The 19,062-nt window shown below is 41.8% G+C and overlaps 1 protein-coding gene and 1 non-coding gene across 2 annotated transcripts; both read right to left on the bottom strand.

Annotated features, from left to right (window-relative positions):
- Positions 1–3,786: 3,786 nt before the first annotated feature.
- Positions 3,787–3,893, bottom strand: LOC141636288 (small nucleolar RNA R71). Its single transcript, XR_012540909.1, has one exon. It is a non-coding gene; the product is annotated as a small nucleolar RNA R71 (small nucleolar RNA).
- Positions 3,894–17,116: 13,223 nt separating this feature from the next.
- On the bottom strand, positions 17,117–18,694 carry LOC141632573 (uncharacterized). The gene is made up of 3 exons (XM_074445113.1): positions 17,857–18,694; positions 17,457–17,745; positions 17,117–17,354 (listed from the first exon to the last, which is right to left on the bottom strand). The coding sequence occupies exons 1-3, from the start codon at positions 18,692–18,694 to the stop codon at positions 17,117–17,119; spliced, it is 1,365 nt and encodes a 454-aa protein (XP_074301214.1).
- Between the last annotated feature and the right edge of the window lie 368 nt (positions 18,695–19,062).

The raw sequence follows: 19,062 nt of genomic DNA, 5'->3' as shown, positions 1-19,062 counted from the left end.
TCTAAAATGGAAATTGAGATTAGTCTTTATAAGGGCAAACAACTATGAATCCCTTCTTCGTCGGTAGGCATAATATGACCCCTTCTACATTGGATAAGTAGTTGTGTTAACTTAGTTTACCTCAACATCATAGTCCGAAGAGTTTCTCGTGATTATGATGGACTAAAGATAGAATTTACAGAAATTTATCGACCAAGAATTCTAACGGTAGAATTAGCTAAAAGGTTAGCTTATCAATTTACAGAGAATTGAGTCTTGGGATCATTTATATAATTCTTGAGGGAGGTCAATTGTATAAATGTTTTGAGTCTTCGCGTTATGACAGTAGTTCATTAGACTTAAAAATATAAACGATGCACATGCTTATTATTTTTATTCTTCTTCTCGCAGTGTAGAACACGTTTATTTTGATAATACTGTTACAACAAAATGTCGAGGAGAATTACGTTTTACTCTTAGAGAGTAATGAACCTGCTACCTATAAAGGTGCTATGGCCTGTTCCGACTCAAAGTCATGGCTCGAAGACATGCAATCCGAGATGGACTCCATATATGAGAATGACGTATGGGATCTAGTTGATTTACCTAATAAGGTAAAACCTCTATAGTGCAAGTGGCTTTATAAAATAAAGCGTACTGTAGACGCGCAACCAGATACCTATAAGGCATGACTAGTGGCAAAAGGTTTCACTCAAGTGCACGGATTGCATTATGATGAGATTTTTGCACCTGTAGTCATGCTACGTTCCATTCGGATATTCTTAGCGATTGCCGCTTTTCATGATTATGAAATTTGGCAAATGGATGTAAAAACCGCCTTCTTAAACGATTATTTGGAGGAAGAGTTGTGCATGGTGCAACCCAAAGGTTTCATAGATCCTGAACATCCTAAGAAAGTATGCAAGCTTAAGCGCTCCATTTATGGACTTAAGCAAGCTTCTCGGAGTTGGAATCATCGTTTCGACTAGGTGATAAAAGAGTATGGTTTCACTCGATCGATCGAATAACCATGCTTATATATCAAGTCGAGTGGGAGCAAGATTGTATTCTTGATATTGTATGTCGATGACATACTCCTGATTGGGAATGACATTCCTCTCCTATCTTCGGTTAAAGAATGGTTGAAAAACCATTTCCAGATGAAAGATCTGGGTGAGGCACAACGCATTTTGGGAATCCGTATCTATCGAGATAGATCACGACGGATGTTATCACTTAGTCAGGAGTCTTATTTGGATAAGATTCTTGAGAAGTTCAGCATGACCAACTCCAAGAAAGGGAACCTTCCAATGACGACTGGGATGCTGTTGAGCAAGTCTCAGTCACTCACGACGCATGAAGGGATTGAGCGCATGAGTCGTGTTCCTTATGCATCTGCAATAGGTTCGATCATGTATACCATGATATGCACACGTCCGGACGTGGCATATGCATTGAGTATGACGAGTCGGTACCAAAAGACTGCAGGTGAAACACACTGGATAGCTGTTAAAAACATCCTCAAGTACCTACAGAGGACTAAGGATAGGGTATTGACTTATGGAGGCGATACTAAGCTATGTGATGCATGTCAATTATATGATGTTTTACACCCTATTTTACACGCATTTCAGAGCTCATTTATGTTGTTTAAGGCTACTATTTGCCCCATTTCGTCTACTTTCGTATTTTTATGTAATATTGCAGGTTTATGCGGAAATGAGTAGATATTGAGCCAAATTCGTCCCCGAGTATCTTGCATTTCATTTGACGTGAAGTATTTACTCAAGGAACGAGCTTGGTGCGCATTTCGAGGCCCGAAAGACAAATGCACGAGAATTTAGAAGTCAAGTATCAGCTAAAGCAGTCGATCGACTGCTGCCTATGGTCGATCGACCATGCCATGACTTCCAGGAGCCACTGTTCAACATAGATCAGTCGATCGACCGGCTTCAGTGGTCGATCGACCACACCGCTACTTTGACGTGAATTAAAAGATCGAGGAATAGCAAGCCCATAGTAGTTAGGTTTTGGAAATAAGAACTACGTTGTATTCTATATAACGTATGCTAGGTTTTGAGAACAATCATCCAGTTTTTATCAAGCTTAATCTAGTTTTAGTTCTACTTTCATAATTAGGGTTCGTGATTATTGTTCTTCGATTAATAAAGTTCCCTTCGCTTTCGGTTTGGATCTGGCTCTGCAATTCCTTTTCGGTATTCTTCTGTTCAGTTTCATTGCCTATTTTATTCATAGTATAGAATTGCTAGTTAGTTTCCTGAAGCCAATTATCGTTTATTGTTATTTGTTATTTAACTATTTTAAGCATGAATTCAGTAGTCTATTTCGTTAATATTGTTGTTGTTTTTACCAATATCATGAGTAGCAAAATACCTCGTGTTAGGATGTAGGGGAACTGTAGATTAAGCGGCAGTAGAATAGTACGATCTGAGTCGCATGCCGATCGATCGACTACACACCCTGGTTGATCGACTGGCCACGTGAGGTTTTGTTTCGTTTTAATTGTTTTAAATTCTATATTTGACGAATCGAGTGCACGCGACTAGTTAAATGTTTAGTAATTGACTGACCCATTAGATCGAAAGATAGGGAAGGTTGTCAGACTACCAATTAAAACGACTAAACTATGCTAAGATCGAAAGATAGGTAAAGTTTAGATTATTGGTCACTTTTCAGGACGAGAGTCAGTACTAGTGATATTAGGGACCCGTAGCGAGATAGAAAGACGCTACTTGTTGAGAGTGGACCGAGAGGACCTCTTGTTTTCCCACCTCATGTGTTTATTTCATACCTATTTAGTATGTTGCTGCCGAAACTACGGTGAACCGACCATCCTTGCACCCTTTTAATAAATTGTTTTATCCGTTTACTTAGTTTATTGTCTTTTGTTGCCTTTAAATATAGATCAAATCAACTCAACCCCCACATTCGTTACCTTAGACTAGAATTAGACAACTAATAATGACATCTGCCTCTCTGTGGTTCGACTCTGTTACCACTAGCTTCTGTTAGTTTTAATAGGTTTATAAATTTTATTTTTGGTACTCACAACGACGGGTATCAAATTTTGGCGCCGTTGCCGGCGAGGCAATTGTTCTAATTTTTAGTTGCTTTATTTTAGACTGTTTCTTAGTTTAAGGGACATTTGTTCCTTAAGCTATTCTTATATTCTTCTTGTAGTTTCCTCTTATGCGCAGGTCACAGGGTGGTGAATTAGTACCGTTCAATCCTGAGATTGAGAAGACTTTGCGCGAGTTGAGATGATCATCTAGGATATTGCCGACAGAGGAAGAGCTAAGTACTCTGTCTAGTTACTACGAGAACGAGCTGTTCGAGGAGGATCCACCTTCATCTCCTATTTCTACTTCATCAGCTGAGACCGTTACTTCTTCAGATTTTCTAAAGATGGCTGAAGAAGCAACTATAGCAAGTCACTCTGAGCCGACAGCTGCAAATCTATACAAGGGGTTCGAATTACCGGGAGCTGATAGGAAATTCGAACCGAAGCCTTCTTATATCAACTTGGTTGAGAGAAACCAATTCGGGGGAGCTGCAAATGAAGATGCAGCCAAGCATATGGAAATATTTATTGATTATTGCTTTTCCATACCCCCACCAACCGACGTGACCAAGGACCAGATAAAGGAGACTATGTTTATATTCTCACTCCGCGATGCTGCAAGGGAGTGGTATAGAGACCTGTATCGAGCTGCTAATAGGATCACCGATTGGAATTCTTTGGCCTTGGCATTCTATAAGAAATATTTCTCTGCCTCGAAGATGAATACTATTAGAGCTCAGATCACGAGCTTTAAACAGGGGCCTGATGAGAACTTTCATGAGGCATGGGTCCGTTTCAAGAACCTGGTGCGCACCATTCCGCATCATGGGTTTGAGAAGTGGAGCCTATGCAATCAGTTCTACAATTGGCTCTATGACGATCAGAGGGCTATCCTGTATGCGGCAGCCAGTGGCCGATTCCAGGAGAATATGGGAGAGACTAAGGGGTGGAAGATCATTGATGATTTGGCCACCCACAAACCTGAGTATGGAATTTCCAGGGGAAATCAAAGGAGAGCTGCTGAATCTCCTTCTGTAGCTGCACTAGAGGCTCTCACGGCGAGATTTGATAAGTATGAGTTGGGAGGAGCTTCAAAAGGAGGGATCTACCATGTGAACGCTGTTTTAGACGGTCCTTTCGTCTGCAAAAGATGTGGAGCTGAGGGACATGTTTCAGAAAATTGTCCTAGTCCCTTCGAGTCTTGTGCTGCCTTTCAACATTATAGGCAGACGAACACTTACTATGAGCCGAATGTCCATCCAAATCTGAGGTGGAGTAGCCAAAATGTCTTGAATCCGACTCAACCTCCACAGCAGCAGCAGCAGAGTTATGTGCCCCCTCATAAGCAACAACAGTTTCAAAAGCCTCCATATGTCCCTCAGCAGCAGCAGCAATCCCAAAATTCTGAATTTACCGAGTTGAAGAACTTGTTGCTGAAGGAGTCCCAAGCTAGAGAGGCCGGGATGAAGATGTTAGAGAGCCAAATTGCCCAATTGGCTAGCAAGAATACAAATCGAGCTCCGGGACATTTACCGACTCAAACGGAGAAAAAAGAGACCCTTAATGCTATCACTTTGAGGAGTGGGTCTACCCTTGACGGGCCCGTTATGGCTGAGGATGTCACTGAAAAAGATGAGGCGGAACCAAGCAAGAAGAAGGCAGTGACGAATAAAAACAAGAAAAAGACGATCAGCAGGTATGTCAGTCGATCGACTAACACACCCGGTCGATCGACTGAAGTGCAACAAACAGTAGCTTTTGGTCCTGTTGAAGTCAGTCGATCGACTGACCAACCTAGTCGATCGACTGACAGTGCTGCTGAAGGTGATTCTTTTCGTCCTCCGATGCCCGATAACTTGAGGGATCACTTGTTTCAGGGTACGTCCGCCCCGAAAATGTTGAGGCAAGATCCAAATGCTGATGGGTCAGTTCTGGTTCCGAAGTACGACCCTTTGTCGATTAATGGTTCACATTTGAGACGGTCTGAAGAAGGGTCAAGCTACAACAAGGAGAAGGTGGTAGATTTTCAGCCTAAATCCACCGATGCCGACATGAGAGATTTAGAGGAGAGGGCTAAGTTGCTACTTTCAGCCCCCTATCCAGAGAGATTGGTCCCGACAAAGGAACAGGTATCTTTTAATAAATTTGAAAATGTTGTTCGTAGCTTAAACGTACAAGTACCTTTCCTAGAATTAGTTAATCAAGTGCCTGCTTACATGAAATTTATGAAGCAATTACTGTCTAAAAAGAAGTCACTTGAAACTGTGCATACTGTCGCACTCACTGAGGAGTCATGTTCTTATTTGAGCCATACCGCACCTCTTAAGCTTGAAGACCCGAGTAGTTTTTCAGTCCCATGTAATATTGGCACCTTTCTTATTGAGAAAGCCTTATGTGACCTAGGAGCCAGTATTAGTGTAATGCCCTTGAGTCTTGCTAGGAAGTTAAAATTGAATAGGTTTGCAGTCACGAACATGACAGTACAGATGGATGATCGCTCTGCGGTCCAGCCAATAGGAGTCTTAGAGGACATTCCCGTGCAAATAGGGAAGTTCTTCTTCCCTGTTGACTTCATAGTACTTGATATGCCCGAAGATGCCCACATTCCTATCATTTTGGGTAGACCATTCCTGCACACTGCTGGTGCAATTATTGATGTTGGTTAAGGTACTTTGACCTTTAAGGTAAGCAAGCATTCCATTGTCTTTGCCCAGACGGCTAGGAAGAAAGACCCCATGTGGCCCGTCACTTGCAATACGGTTTCTGAAAAGAAATCTTATTTTATACTTCCTAATATGCCTATCTCTACCCCTACTCCTGTTGTGACACCTCCGCCCCAGATTGGGAGCAAAGTCGAGGAAAATTCTTCTGTTTTAGATATTGCAGGAGCTGGTTTGGGGAAGGAAGAGCCACATGTTGCTCCAGCTGTGAAGGAGCCAATCGTTCAAAGAGGCGGTCTAGGATGCCTTAGCTATGGCACGGATGAGGAGCCCGAAGATGAGCCAGTCAAAGCAACGGAGTCTGATCTGGATTCCGACGAGTCCGAAGAGGTCATTGAGTGGAAAGATGTCCGACATGTTGATCCGTTGAGTTTGCGGATCTTTGGAGCCGAGAAGAGTGCGGTGAGAAGATGAGAACTATTTAGGCTACCTCTTGTAGCCAGAAGCCGACCAAGTGGGCCATTCCGTGGCCATTCTTGATCAACTATTAGTTGATTAAGACTTTTTCGAAAACTATACACTTTATTGCTTTCGTTGAACTTTTTATTGTTTTGTGTGCGCGAGACTTCGCCTTTTTATAAGTTTCCTTAGGATTTTAAACACTTTAGTTGGTTACTTAAGGTTTTGCGCAATTTTTGGGCGCGTATTATTGTGCATTTGCAAGTTTATAGACCTTAATAGCTCGAGTTATTGAGCTATTTCGAAGAAAATCAGAACTTACAGCAGGAAAGTCAGTCGATCGACTGGCCTGAGTGGTCGATCGACTGAGCTGCGATTTCCATGAGCTTCTATTCCTGTTCACTCTGGTCAATCGACTGGATGATGTAGTCGATCGACCGTCCTGCACTGCTGTACCTGTTCACGACTTCTCCCCTGCTGTGTTTGGTCGATTTGCGGATTTGAGGGAGTTTTCTACTCCACTTTATTTTCCGCCATATTTCTGATTTCTTCTATTTTCTTATTTTTGCACATAATTATCGTTTCAAAATTGTTTTCTTTGTTTTATGCGTGGTATTGTTGTCTTTTCAGGTACCTATTGGTAACATGCTGGCTACTGAAACCTCCTAGCTCACGCTGGTTTGGGGAGGTTTCCTTTTGCTGCGCTTAAAGTCTTGTGAGTTTCTGTCCTTACTTCATATCTTATTTACTTAATTTTCTCGCAAATTCCCGTTTTCATTTTCTTCATTACATGATTTTGCACAATGGGGACATTGTGCGATTTGGTTTGGGGAAGGGTTTTGCGTCGCATTTCATTTGCTTGCATTCACGTTTACATTTTTTGTCTTGCATTATTGTTTATTTTCTTTATATATACAAAAAAATTGGAAAAATTGGAAAAATTTCAAAATTCAAAAAAATGCACGTTTATTTTAGCATATTGGTTGATTCGGAACGGTAGTATTTCAATGATGACATTGCATTTGGATCTGTTTATCGCCTAAAGCCTTGCTGATTGACATGTTTTTAGTAGAATCAATATGCATAGTCTACGAGTTTTCGTTAAATTTCTTGCTGGACTTGAGACTTGACTTATATTTTGGCAAACTACATCATTTTCTGAGTTTTAGAGCCTATAACTGGTGACATCTATGACCAGTTTATCTAAGATTGTGAGTAGTTACTCCTTATGAGACCTGTTACATCAATTTGCATAAATATGAACTTAATCTGCTTAATACCTGTATGCATTCGGTTTGTGGTTTGTTGACACTTGTGGTAGAGGTCCCCTTTTCTCATTTTACCCATAAGCTCCACACTGCCAAAAATAGCCTTTTTTTGTCCCATTACTACATCCTACATTTAGCCTGCCCTTGTCAAGCTAGTATTTTAGTTTTTGGGATTGTTACTACGTTTTTGGTGGCATATGCTCATTTTGAGATGTTGAGAAAATGGAAAAGGAAAGAAAGAAACGAACAAAAGAAAAAAAAAGAAAGAAAAAATGATTCGAAAAAGAAAAAAAAGTGTGTTGTACTGTTTAATGAAGTCGATCGACTGCTCTACTTGGTCGATCGACCGACGCCCGAGAAGAAAAGAAATCAATTCGCATGATTCAAGTCTTTATTCAAATGGCGATTTTTGCTCCCATGTTTCATTTGTGTCTTAAGGGGAGTTAGTTGATTGATTACTACGGAGATTGTGAGTTTTGTGCTTGCTATAGCACCGTGTCGATTGAAGTTTGAGCAAGAATTGGATATTGTCATATGGTCTTGTTACGGTACTAGCTTGATCACCTGTACCCCCACATTCCCATAAATATTTTGCCTTTCCTGCCCATTACCTCACATATCCCATATATACCTCGGCATGTGTCATGGTCATTTGTTCGGTTGGAATGCATATGTACGGTTGTAGAGATTTCTTTCATATTATATTGCAAGCATGTTCTTATAGGTCGTAGTTAGGTGAGTGTCACTAACAAAATGAATTCTTTCTATCTTTCACATATATTCACCTGTATTTATTGAGTGATTTGAGCGATCCGTGAGAGTCCAATTTGATAAGTCTCTATAGTTTACGGTTCAGCAGTTTTTGACGAGTACATAACTCGTTTGCATGATTCACATTTCTAATTGATTGTTGGTTGTCGCATTAAATTGGTTTAGGCTTTACTTGTGCATTTCGCTCTGAGATTGAACTCGTTTCATTAGGTTTTTAGGACCGAGTCTAGTTCTTGCTTGGGGACAAGCAAGGGTTTGGTTTGGGGAAGTTTGATGCGTGTCAATTATATGATGTTTTACACCCTATTTTACACGCATTTCAGAGCTCATTTATATAGTTTAAGGCTACTATTTTCCCCATTTCGTCTACTTTCGTATTTTTATGTAATATTGCAGGTTTATGCGGAAATGAGTAGATATTGAGCCAAATCCGTCCCCAAGTATCGTGCATTTCATTTGACGTGAAGTATTTACTCAAGGAACGAGCTTGGTGCGTATTTCGAGGCCCGAAAGACAAATCCACGAGAATTTAGAAGTCAAGTATCAGCTAAAGCAGTCGATTGACCGCTGCCTATGGTCGATCGACCATACCACGACTTCCAGGAGCCACTGTTCAACATAGATCAGTCGATCGACCGGCTTCAGTGGTCGATCGACCACACCGCTACTTTGACGTGAATTAAAAGATCGAGGAATAGCAAGCCCATAGTAGTAAATTTTTGGAAATAAGAACTACGTTGTATTCTATATATCGTATGCTAGGTTTTGAGAACAATCATCCAGTTTTTATCAAGCTTAATCTAGTTTTAGTTCTACTTTCATAATTAGGGTTCGTGATTATTGTTCTTCGATTAATAAAGTTCCCTTCGCTTTCGTTTTGGATCTGGCTCTGCAATTCCTTTTCGGTATTCTTCTGTTCAGTTTCATTGCCTATTTTATTCATAGTATAGAATTGCTAGTTAGTTTCCCGAAGCCGATTATCGTTTATTGTTATTTGTTATTTAACTATTTTAAGCATGAATTCAGTAGTCTATTTCGTTAATATTGTTGTTGTTTTTACCAATATCATGAGTAGCTAAATACCTCGTGCTAGGATGTAGGGGAACTGTAGATTAAGCGGCAGTAGAATAGTACGATCTGAGTCGCATGCCGGTCGATCGACTAGCCACGTGAGGTTTTATTTCGTTTTAATTGTTTTAAATTCTATATTTGACGAATCGAGTGCACGCGACTAGTTAAATGTTTAGTAATTGACTGACCCATTAGATCGAAAGATAGGGAAGGTTGTCAGACTACCAATTAAAACGACTAAACTATGCTAAGATCGAAAGATAGGTAAAGTTTAGATTATTGGTCACTTTTCAGGACGAGAGTCAGTACTAGTGATATTAGGGACCCGTAGCGAGATCGAAAGACGCTACTTGTTGAGAGTGGACCGAGAGGACCTCTTGTTTTCCCGCCTCATGTGTTTATTTCAGACCTACTTTGTATGCTGCTGCCGAAACTACGGTGAACCGACCATCCTTGCACCCTTTTAATAAATTGTTTTATCCGTTTACTTAGTTTATTGTCTTTTGTTGCCTTTAACTATAGATCAAATCAACTCAACCCCCACATTCGCTACCTTAGACTAGAATTAGACAACTAATAATTACATCTGCCTCTCTGTGGTTCGACCCTGTTACCACTAGCTTCTGTTAGTTTTAATAGGTTTATAAATTTTATTTTTGGTACTCACAACGACGGGTATCACTATGCGCAATCGGTTACGCAGATGCTAGCTTCCAAACGGATCGAGATGACTCAAAATCTCAGTCCAGGTTTATCTTCACTCTTAATGGTGCTGCGGTCAGCTGGAAGAGTTCCAAACAGAGTGTTGTAGCAGATTCTACTACTGAATCCGAGTACTATGCCGCTTCGGAAGCAGCAAAGGAAGCGATATGGATGCGTCAATTCTTACAAGGACTTACGGTAGTTCCTAGTTCGAATGACCCGATCACCATCTATTGTGACAATAGAGGTGCCATCTTCCAGGCTAAGGAGCCAAAGTCTAGCAACAAATCTAGACATGTACATCGCAAAGCTCACCTGATCCGTGATTACGTGGAGCAAGAGGAGATAGTGATAGACAAGATTGCGACGGATGATAACATCGCGGATCCTCTCACTAAACCCTTGAATTATGATAAGCATGTAGGGCACGTTATTTCCATGGGAATTAAACGTGTTCCTGAGTTGTAGTACTTGATTATGGATTTGATACATTATCTTTTTCATATACTATTTATAACTTCATCGTTTTATTATAATATTTTGTTTTTCATGTGGATTGTACTGAGAACATTGAACGCCACAAAGTGAACTGAATTACATTATATTTGTTTGGTCCGTAATCGCCCATGTGAGCTGATAACTCCGGCTATTATATTGTGCAGTCGATTGATGGTGGGTTCAACGAGCCATACGTCAAACTGTTGACTGATTGATCACAAATGCGAGATTATAACGATACCTCGTAGGACAAATTTTTGTGACAACGTAATGGAGTCCTAAATGTTTAAAACATTTGGTGCCAGGTCGTGGATAGGACATCCATTGTGTTCCTAGAGTCGATACTTTTGACTATCGACTATCTCTTGAGATTAAGGCAGTTTTTGGGTGACTTTGGTTTCTTTTCTCACGGTCTGTGAATCGGAGGCTAAGTAGTTTTTTTCTAGGTCATTTCATACTGTGCTTACTCTGCAGGATTCGAGTTGAGGAAAATATCCAACCCTTATCTGGTATAGTTATTTCTCAGGGCCAATCGTGGAGTTGTAACTGAAATGCATGGCCATGCTCGAATGTTGATTCGTTTATCAGTTAAGTTACTCTCTAGTCGGGGAAACCACTCTTGATGATGATCGCTTGTAAAATACGACTTTTGTGAATACGGATTTGCAAATTGTTTTACATTGAGTGGGAGAAATTTTACGATATGAGAATCGGTTATCGCACATACACTTGTGAGGACAAGTGGGAGTTTGTTGGAGCTTGTGTCCTCCACAAATTAGTGTGATAATATTTGTAAATCTCTTACAGGTTCACAAGGGTATACTTCGTATTTTAATCAGTTGATTAACGATTACCTAATAATGGTTGGCTTGCTAGAAAGTTTGACGTTATCATCATACAGATGGCGGTGATCAACTGGTCCCTAAAGGTCACACCTATAGGATGTGTTTGAGAGATGTGGTTATAGAAATATAATCACATTGATGCCTTATATGACTAAACAGTTAGTCAATGTGTTGATGAGACAATTATTTAATGAAGATTAAATAATATTAGTTGAGAGGAATTAACTGTAAATTCGTAAATTGAATATAATAAGTTATATTTAATTAAATGTATGTAATGTTAGCTTGGACGAATTTATATGTTAATTCGTAATTAAATGTAATCGGTTATATTTAATATCAACAAGATGAATGTGTCATAGTGGTAATAGTGAGGGTACTCAAACCAAGAGGTCATGGGTTCGATCCTCACTAGATGACAATTTACACATTTTATACATTTTTGGAATAACCGAAAATAAGAGAAATAACTCTCCTAATTTCGGATTATGGGCCGAGTAATTAGTAAAAAAATTCTACCCTAATCTCTCTCTCATACACGGTTAAATGGAGAGATAGTAGTAAATTTTTTTAACCTAATTTTTCTATCTCACTCTTGCCTCTCATCTCTACGAAAAACACAAAAAAAAACCCTAAAAATTAATCAGTTAATTTTTGGATCGATTCTAGCATAATCAAAGGGCATTTCTTATATCGTCTTGGGTGCAACTGATAGGCGAATATCAACTTTGATATTGTTCTTAGGCCGTTTTTGCTAGGACCGAAGTTTATTTCTTAATCCTTTATGTTTTTGTTTATGCAATTTAATTTTATGACTAGTATTCATCACTTTATGATTCGTTATAGTCCTTAAATTAAAGGAATGCATACAGATAAATCCCACAATTACTACAAGTGGATCATTGGTGGGATACCATTCCCCCCGCGGGTTTTCCCACATTTTGGGTTTCCCGCGTCACCATTTCGCTTGTGTCGTTTGTCTCTCTTTCTTTTCGTTTGTTTCTCTTTCGTACTAGTTGTTTATTTTCCTTCTCGCTATGCTCTTACTACCGATCTACTTAAGTCTTTAATATCGTATTTTAATTGGAATAGCCGCATTGCCTCACAAATTTTTAGTCGGTAAAATCTTACCAAAACAGCTATCAATTGGATGAAGATACAATGGTGAGGATGGTGGTATTTGCTCATATTTTTGATCGGATTTAATAAGGGTTCCTCCTCCCTATGTCATTTCGATAATTTGTTTATTGAAAGGAAAAAAAATTGTGAAAAGGAAACTGTTTTGGTAAGATTTTACCGACTAGAGATTTGTGAGTCAATGCGGCTATTCCAATTAAAATACGATATTAAGGACTTAAGTAGATCAGTAATAAGAACATAGCAAAAACGAAAGTAAACAACTAGTACGAAAGAAAGACAAACGAAAAAGAAAGAGAGACAAGTGACACAAACAAAATGGTGATGCGGGAAACCCAAAATGTGGGAAAAACCGCGGGGGGAAATGGTATCCCACCAATGATCCACTAGTAGTAATAGTATCTGAGGGTGAACCTAGCTGGAATGATCAAAAGGTGTAGCAGTGATCTCCAAACGACTAAGTACAATTGAGATGAACGATGTATTATATTTTAAGTGTGTAGATGATATTATTTGTTTTAGGTGGCGAATGATTTCTTCGAGTGGAGCCAATGATGAATGCCTTGAATCTGATGTTTGTTGCTCTTTTATAACCCTCCTTTGAGTCGTTGCACATGCTCCCTACATATGCTCAACCATACGCTCCACTTCCTATGACTATTTCATAGGAAGTGGTTGCTGACTTTGTCAAAGCTTCTGCTGATCGCTGCAATGTTCCTGCTAACCATTTCAACGTTCATGCTGGTTGTTTGTTATTTAATTCAAACGTGGCCTTTGTATCACTTGAATGTCTAGGTTCATCCCCCCTTGTTCTTCCTTGCGTCTAGCAGGCTGCTGCCTTGGTTACTGATCCGTGTGCCTTTACTTTGTCCAATTGCGAGTTGCCACGTCATGATGAAAATGAGAGGGTATTTTTACCCGTAAAATTACCCCCAAGCAACTGCCAGGTTCTGTTCTTACTCGATGGATGCTGGGAGTTGCTTCCCTCCTGACGCTGCATGGAGTGGTGACGCCATAGCGTGACATCAGCCCACTTGCATTTTTATCCACTGAGTCTAACCGTTAGAGGTCTAATCAATCACTTCCTCTCAATAACTCCCTACCTCCCCCACGTCTCCTTTCCCTCGATCCCCTCCCAACCTAACTCCCTCCCTTAACTTCCTCTCAATAACTCCCTCTCCTAACTCCTTCCCTTATCTTCCTCTCTTAAATCTCTCTCCTAACTCCTTTTGGTTATAAATACACCCCTCCCCCTCCCACTTCCTTTATTCCCGTCCATATTACCCCGTTTCCTAAAAACCCTTTAATCTCCCTCCCTTATAAAATCTCCCTATCGACCAGGTAAACTCCTCACTTTCTATTCTCTCTCTTAATTTTTTCGCCTTTAAAATTTGCAATCATGGTCAAAAAGTCTATCCTCCGTACCGTTCCTCATCCTTCTCCCCATGGAGGTCCATTTGCTGTTGCTCTCTCTCCCTTCCGATCCCCTGGGATCCTCGCAGATCACTATCTGTGTGATTCCAGCTTTGCTGACACCCCTCTCGAGGAGGTGAGAGAGAGGTTTGGCCTTGGGCAGGAGGTTGAGATTCACATTCCTCAGCCTGGGGAGGCGCCGGATGCCAATAATCCCGGTTGGGTATGCCTGTACGAGTACCCTTTTACCCAGGGTTTGACTTTTTCCTTCCCTCCTCTGGTGCAAAGGATCTTGCGTCACTACAGGTTGGCGATCTGCCAGCTTACGCCTCATGCATGGCGCGTTCTGGTTTCGCTCTACATCCTCGTTGAGGATCATGGTCTGGGGATTGGTCTGGGTGACCTCGCCTTGCTCTATATTTGCAGGCCCTTTGTTATTGGGCTTATCACCTTGAGGTCCTGCGACGCCAGCAACCCTGGCTGGTGTGATCCTTCCTCCCAAAATGAGGGATGAAGGTTGGAATACGAACTTTATCTTTGTTAATATTGACTCTATTACCCCCACCTCGAGTACTTATTTGACAAGTGGGGGCCTCTAAAGGTAACTTTAGTTTCTGGGTGTTTGTTGTTTTTCTTTTACCTTAATGTTCTTACTGGTGTACTGCTGCAGGTCTGAAGCAGCCAGTTCCCTCGAGAGATATCAACATGATTAGCCGTTTATTTTCGCTTCCTGTTGCAACTCGTACTTACCCTAGTGTACTTTCTTCCCCTATTGGTGCATCTGCCTTCGAACCTCTTGACATTGGTAAAGGAGAGCAAGCGGAGGAAGAAGAGAGTGAAGAAGAGAAGGAAGAGGAAGAAGTAGAAGAAGAAGATGAAGAGGAAGTTGGTACCTCCTCCAATCAGCAAGAACCCCCAGCTGCCGAATTCCAGATGTCGTCTGGTAAGGCTTCGTTCTTTATAGGTTTTCGTTCTTGCTATATGGTCATTTGTGTTTATGTTTTGTGTTCCTGTACTAGGGAAGACTCCTGTTTCCTCTCTTTCCCTGCTTGATAGAAAGAGGAAGCAAGTTGCTTCTGCCTCCTCCGGTCCTTCTCCCAGGAAGAGGCCATCACTTCCTACTGAAAAGGAGCCGGTTAGCACGCCTGTCCCTATTTGTGCTGCTGATAGTTCCTCTTACAGGTTTTACAGGACGGCATGTTCTTGCGCAGGGAGGTTTCCAGATTTATAAGGAAGGTGAACAACCTCAACGTCAACCTGGGGAAGGTGGAGGCAGATCTGGCACTGGCTATGAGGGACAAGGTGGCTGCCCAGAGAAGCTGGCTGAGGAGAAGGCAGCTACCCAGAAGCAGCTGGATGTTGAGAGGAGGGTGGCAGAAGGGCGTATGGAAGAGGCTCACAAGGAGGTAGAGTTGTTGAAGCACCTGCTCTTGGACTCTACATTGGTTTTCGCTTGGAAAACAATGATCAAATGCATCAAGGAATTTGAGGCGGGTGAACACTCCAACTGGGACCTTGCTGAGGAGGAACGGTTGTTCAATGCTGCATATCCAATCAAGCCGGACTTCAGCCTCATCAACGATTTGCTGGGTGGTGATGAAGGAGAGACTAGTGCTAGTACTGAACAACCAGCTGTCGTGTCGGTCGAGGAGGTTAGGGAGGATGCCCCTGTTGCTCAGGGAGGGGAAGGTCCATCTGTGGGAGAGGATATTGTGGAGCCCAATGCCCCTGTAGATGTTCTTGCTGATGCCGCCCCGGATTCTGCTGCTGCTGCCTAGTTTAGGCATTTAAATTTTAATTTTTTTTTATCTGGATGTTTTGTTGGGCATCCTGTGCGGTGGCCCATTGTAATCCAACTTTTGGTGCTTGGTAGTTTTGGGCACCTTTTAGTACTCTTTGGTTTTTACCTCGTAGGAGGGGGAAAAATATTTATTTTTCAAATTCCCCCTACTGAGAGGTGTTTATGAAAATTCCCGTTTTGTTCCTTCTGTTGTTTTGCTAGCAATTTTTCGTTCTTTATGTTTGTGTGCCGGCTTCGTACTTGTTGAGGTGTCTATGGTGGTTCAGGGAGCTTTCTGTCCATCAGGATGCTCGAATCCCTCTGTTTCGACCATGCGCACATTGAGTACTTCCTGCAGGAGGAATAATTTGCTAGTTCATGTTCATCAGTTAGCCTACTAGGACATTACCTTAATATTCAACTTACCATATCCACATTCAAACCAAAAACAATGATAAACCTAAAAGTGAAAGCAATTTCATAAATCCAAAATAATTTGGGGAGCACAAAGTGTGTTCCTCCAGAGTTTTACAACAACATAAAAGAAAATAGAGTTTCATTTTGGCCTTTTGAAATACTAAGTACGCTACTTCCACATTTTGCTCATTGTGACACCAGTGAAGTTGACACCAAGGGAAAATAAGAAAAAAGGTTTTGACTCAAAGGATTTGAAAGATAAGTTGTAAGTTGTCATTTCCTCAGTAGTACCTGCTGAATTCAGGAGACTTAGCACGTGCGTACTGAACGAAAGACCTTGCCTGGTGACTTAGTTGTTCCTGCTATCAAAAGAGATGTTGATGTTAGACCAATGCAGGTGGTACAGTCAGGCGGTACGAAACAAAATGATTAGTTCTTTGCGTATGTACCTCATGAGAGAGTGAGTTGTGGCTCCAGCAAGTGGGTTCTGGGGTTGATCCCCTTCAAGCGATAGCTACTTAATCAAAGACACTTTTAGCAAGTTAGTTCATGTTCTAAGGTTTCTAGAGTACTGAATGCTAGGATTCAAGGGTCCTGGAATGTACCTGTTGGAGGTGGAACTTCTGGGTCCTGCACCTGGAACGTCAGAAATAATACTTTTTAAGGTGAATGATGTTCCAGGATCTAGGGACAGCTTCCACATCCATAGTCTCCAACTTGTATGCCCCATTACCCACGATGTCTTCTATGCGGTAGAGACCTTCCCAGTTATAGGCGAATTTGCCTGCACTCTGGTTCTTGGTGTTTAGGAATACCTTCCTGAGTACTAGGTCTCCTACTTGCAGCGTTCTCGGCCTTACGTTTTTGTTGAAACTCCTGGCAGCTGTCTGCTTGTAGGCTGTCATCCTAATTTGGGCGCTGGTCCTTGGCTCATCAATGGTATCTAGGCTGCTTGCCATTTCTACCTGGTTCCTCTCTTCGGTGGAATTGGCATATCGATGTGTCGGTATTTGCACCTCAGAGGGAATAACTGCCTATGTCACATATACCAGACTGAATGGTGTTTGACCTGTTGCCACTTTGGGGGTAGTTCTATCAGACCACAGCACGAAGGAGAGCTCATCTGCCCATTTGGCTCCTATCTCCTCCAGCCTTCTTTTCAGGTTGTTCATGACTATCTTGTTACTGGATTCTGCCTGACCGTTGTACTGCGGATTCCTATGAGTGGACTTAAACAGCTTGATGTTCCACCTGGCACAGTAGTCATTCGTCCTGTTGGATAAGAATTGTGACCCGTTGTCACACATGATTTCTGAAGGGATGCCATATCTGCTGACTATGTTCCTCTTGATGAAAGATATCACATGCTTCTACAGGATCTGAGGGAAAGCTTCTGCCTCTATCCATTTAGAGAAGTAGTCTGTCATTGCCAGCATGTACGTCCTGTTTCCGGAAGCACGAGGTAATGGTCCCATAATGTCCATTCCCCATTTCATAAAAGGCCAAGGCGAGATGATCGGATGCATATGTTCTGCTGGCTGGTGGCTGACAGAAGCTTGCCTTGGGCATTCTTCGCATTTCTTGACGTAAACTATGGCGTCCTTCCTCATGGTAGGCCAGAAGTAACCCTGCCTTAGTGTCTTGTTGGACAGGCTCCTACCTCCTGTGTGATTTCAACAATCACCACTGTAGATATCACAGATTACTGCTTGTGCCTCCTGTATGCTCAAGCACCTGAGATAGGGTCATGCCAAGGACTTCCTAAATAGGATACCATCAATAAGTACGAATCTGGAGGATTTCATTTTAAAGCTCCTGGTGTCTTTCTGGTCAGGTGCTAATACCTCATTACGTAGCCAACTAATGTAAGGCTTGCGCCAATCATCAAACTCTTCATGGGTTGTGGCAGTATACAGTATCCCTGCTTCGTATGTCCACTGGGTGGTTGCAGCCTTACTGGCATTCTGCTGTTCATTCTGACGTATGGCAGGTTTCTTGACATGTATGAATGGTATAGTACCCACTGCCCTTGGAGTGAAGGCTACTCCCAGGATGGCAAGAGCATCCGCTTCAACATTCTGATCCCTTGGTATCTGCTGGATGTTGAAGGAGGCAAAGAGGAGTTTAAGCTCCTTCTCTACTTCCAGGTAGGCTATCATTTTAGGATCCCTGGATGTGTATACGTTATTCACGTGATTTACGATCAGTTGGGAGTCACTATACACCTCGATGCGGCTGATTTGCAATTCTAAGGCTAATTGGAGTCCTAAGATTAGAGCCTTATATTCAGCCTCGCTATTCGTTGCTTTGAACTCGCACCGTACTGCCTGTATTATCTGTTCCCCTTGAGGTGATTTCAGGACCAGCCCTACCCCTGCTCCCTTCGTATTGGATGCCCCATCAATATATAACTCCCATACCGGCTCCCATTTAGCCTCACTTAGGGTCAAGATTTCACTGTCGGCTTGTTCTTGAAGGGCGGGACTAAAGTCTGACACAAAGTCAGCTAGGGCTTGGGACTTTATGGCTGTTCGGGGTTCAAATTTCAGATCGTACCCACTCAGGTGGACAGACCACTTAACCATTCTCTCTGACAGTTCGGGTTTCCTCATTATGGTTCTCAGGGGGTAGTTAGTCACGACTGAAATTGTATGTGACTCAAAATAGGGACGCAATTTGTACGAGGCAGTAACAAGTGCTAAAACGAGTTTTTCTAGAGATGTATACCTGGTCTCTACAGGTAACAGAGACTTGCTTATATAGTATATTGGTTTCTACATACCTTCGTACTCTCGTACCAGTATAGCACTTACAGCCGCCTCTATCACTGATAGATACAAGTACAACGGTTCTCCCTATTCTGGCTTGGAGAGAAGAGGAGGGGTGCTCAGGTACTGCTTGAGCTCCCTAAACGCCTTTTCATGCTCCTGCGTCCACTCAAACTTCTGGCTCTTCCTCAGGATGTCATAGAACAATCGAC

This window comes from Silene latifolia, chromosome Y, assembly GCF_048544455.1.
Source record: "Silene latifolia isolate original U9 population chromosome Y, ASM4854445v1, whole genome shotgun sequence".
NCBI classification, from domain to species: domain Eukaryota; kingdom Viridiplantae; phylum Streptophyta; class Magnoliopsida; order Caryophyllales; family Caryophyllaceae; genus Silene; species Silene latifolia.
The sequence above is the reverse complement of the archived record's forward strand: the minus strand, read 5'-3'. Positions and strand labels throughout refer to the sequence as shown.

Bases quoted from the DNA above. Each gene is read 5' to 3' on its own strand.
- LOC141632573 (XM_074445113.1), bottom strand. From the start codon at position 18,694: ATGAGGAAACCCGAACTGTCAGAGAGAATGGTTAAGTGGTCTGTCCAC. The intron at 17,746-17,856 runs GTATCCTATTTA...GAAATCACACAG, and splicing joins CAGATTCGTACTTATTGATG to GAGGTAGGAGCCTGTCCAAC. The intron at 17,355-17,456 runs GTAGAAGCATGT...CTTATCCAACAG, and splicing joins GAAGCTTTCCCTCAGATCCT to GACGAATGACTACTGTGCCA.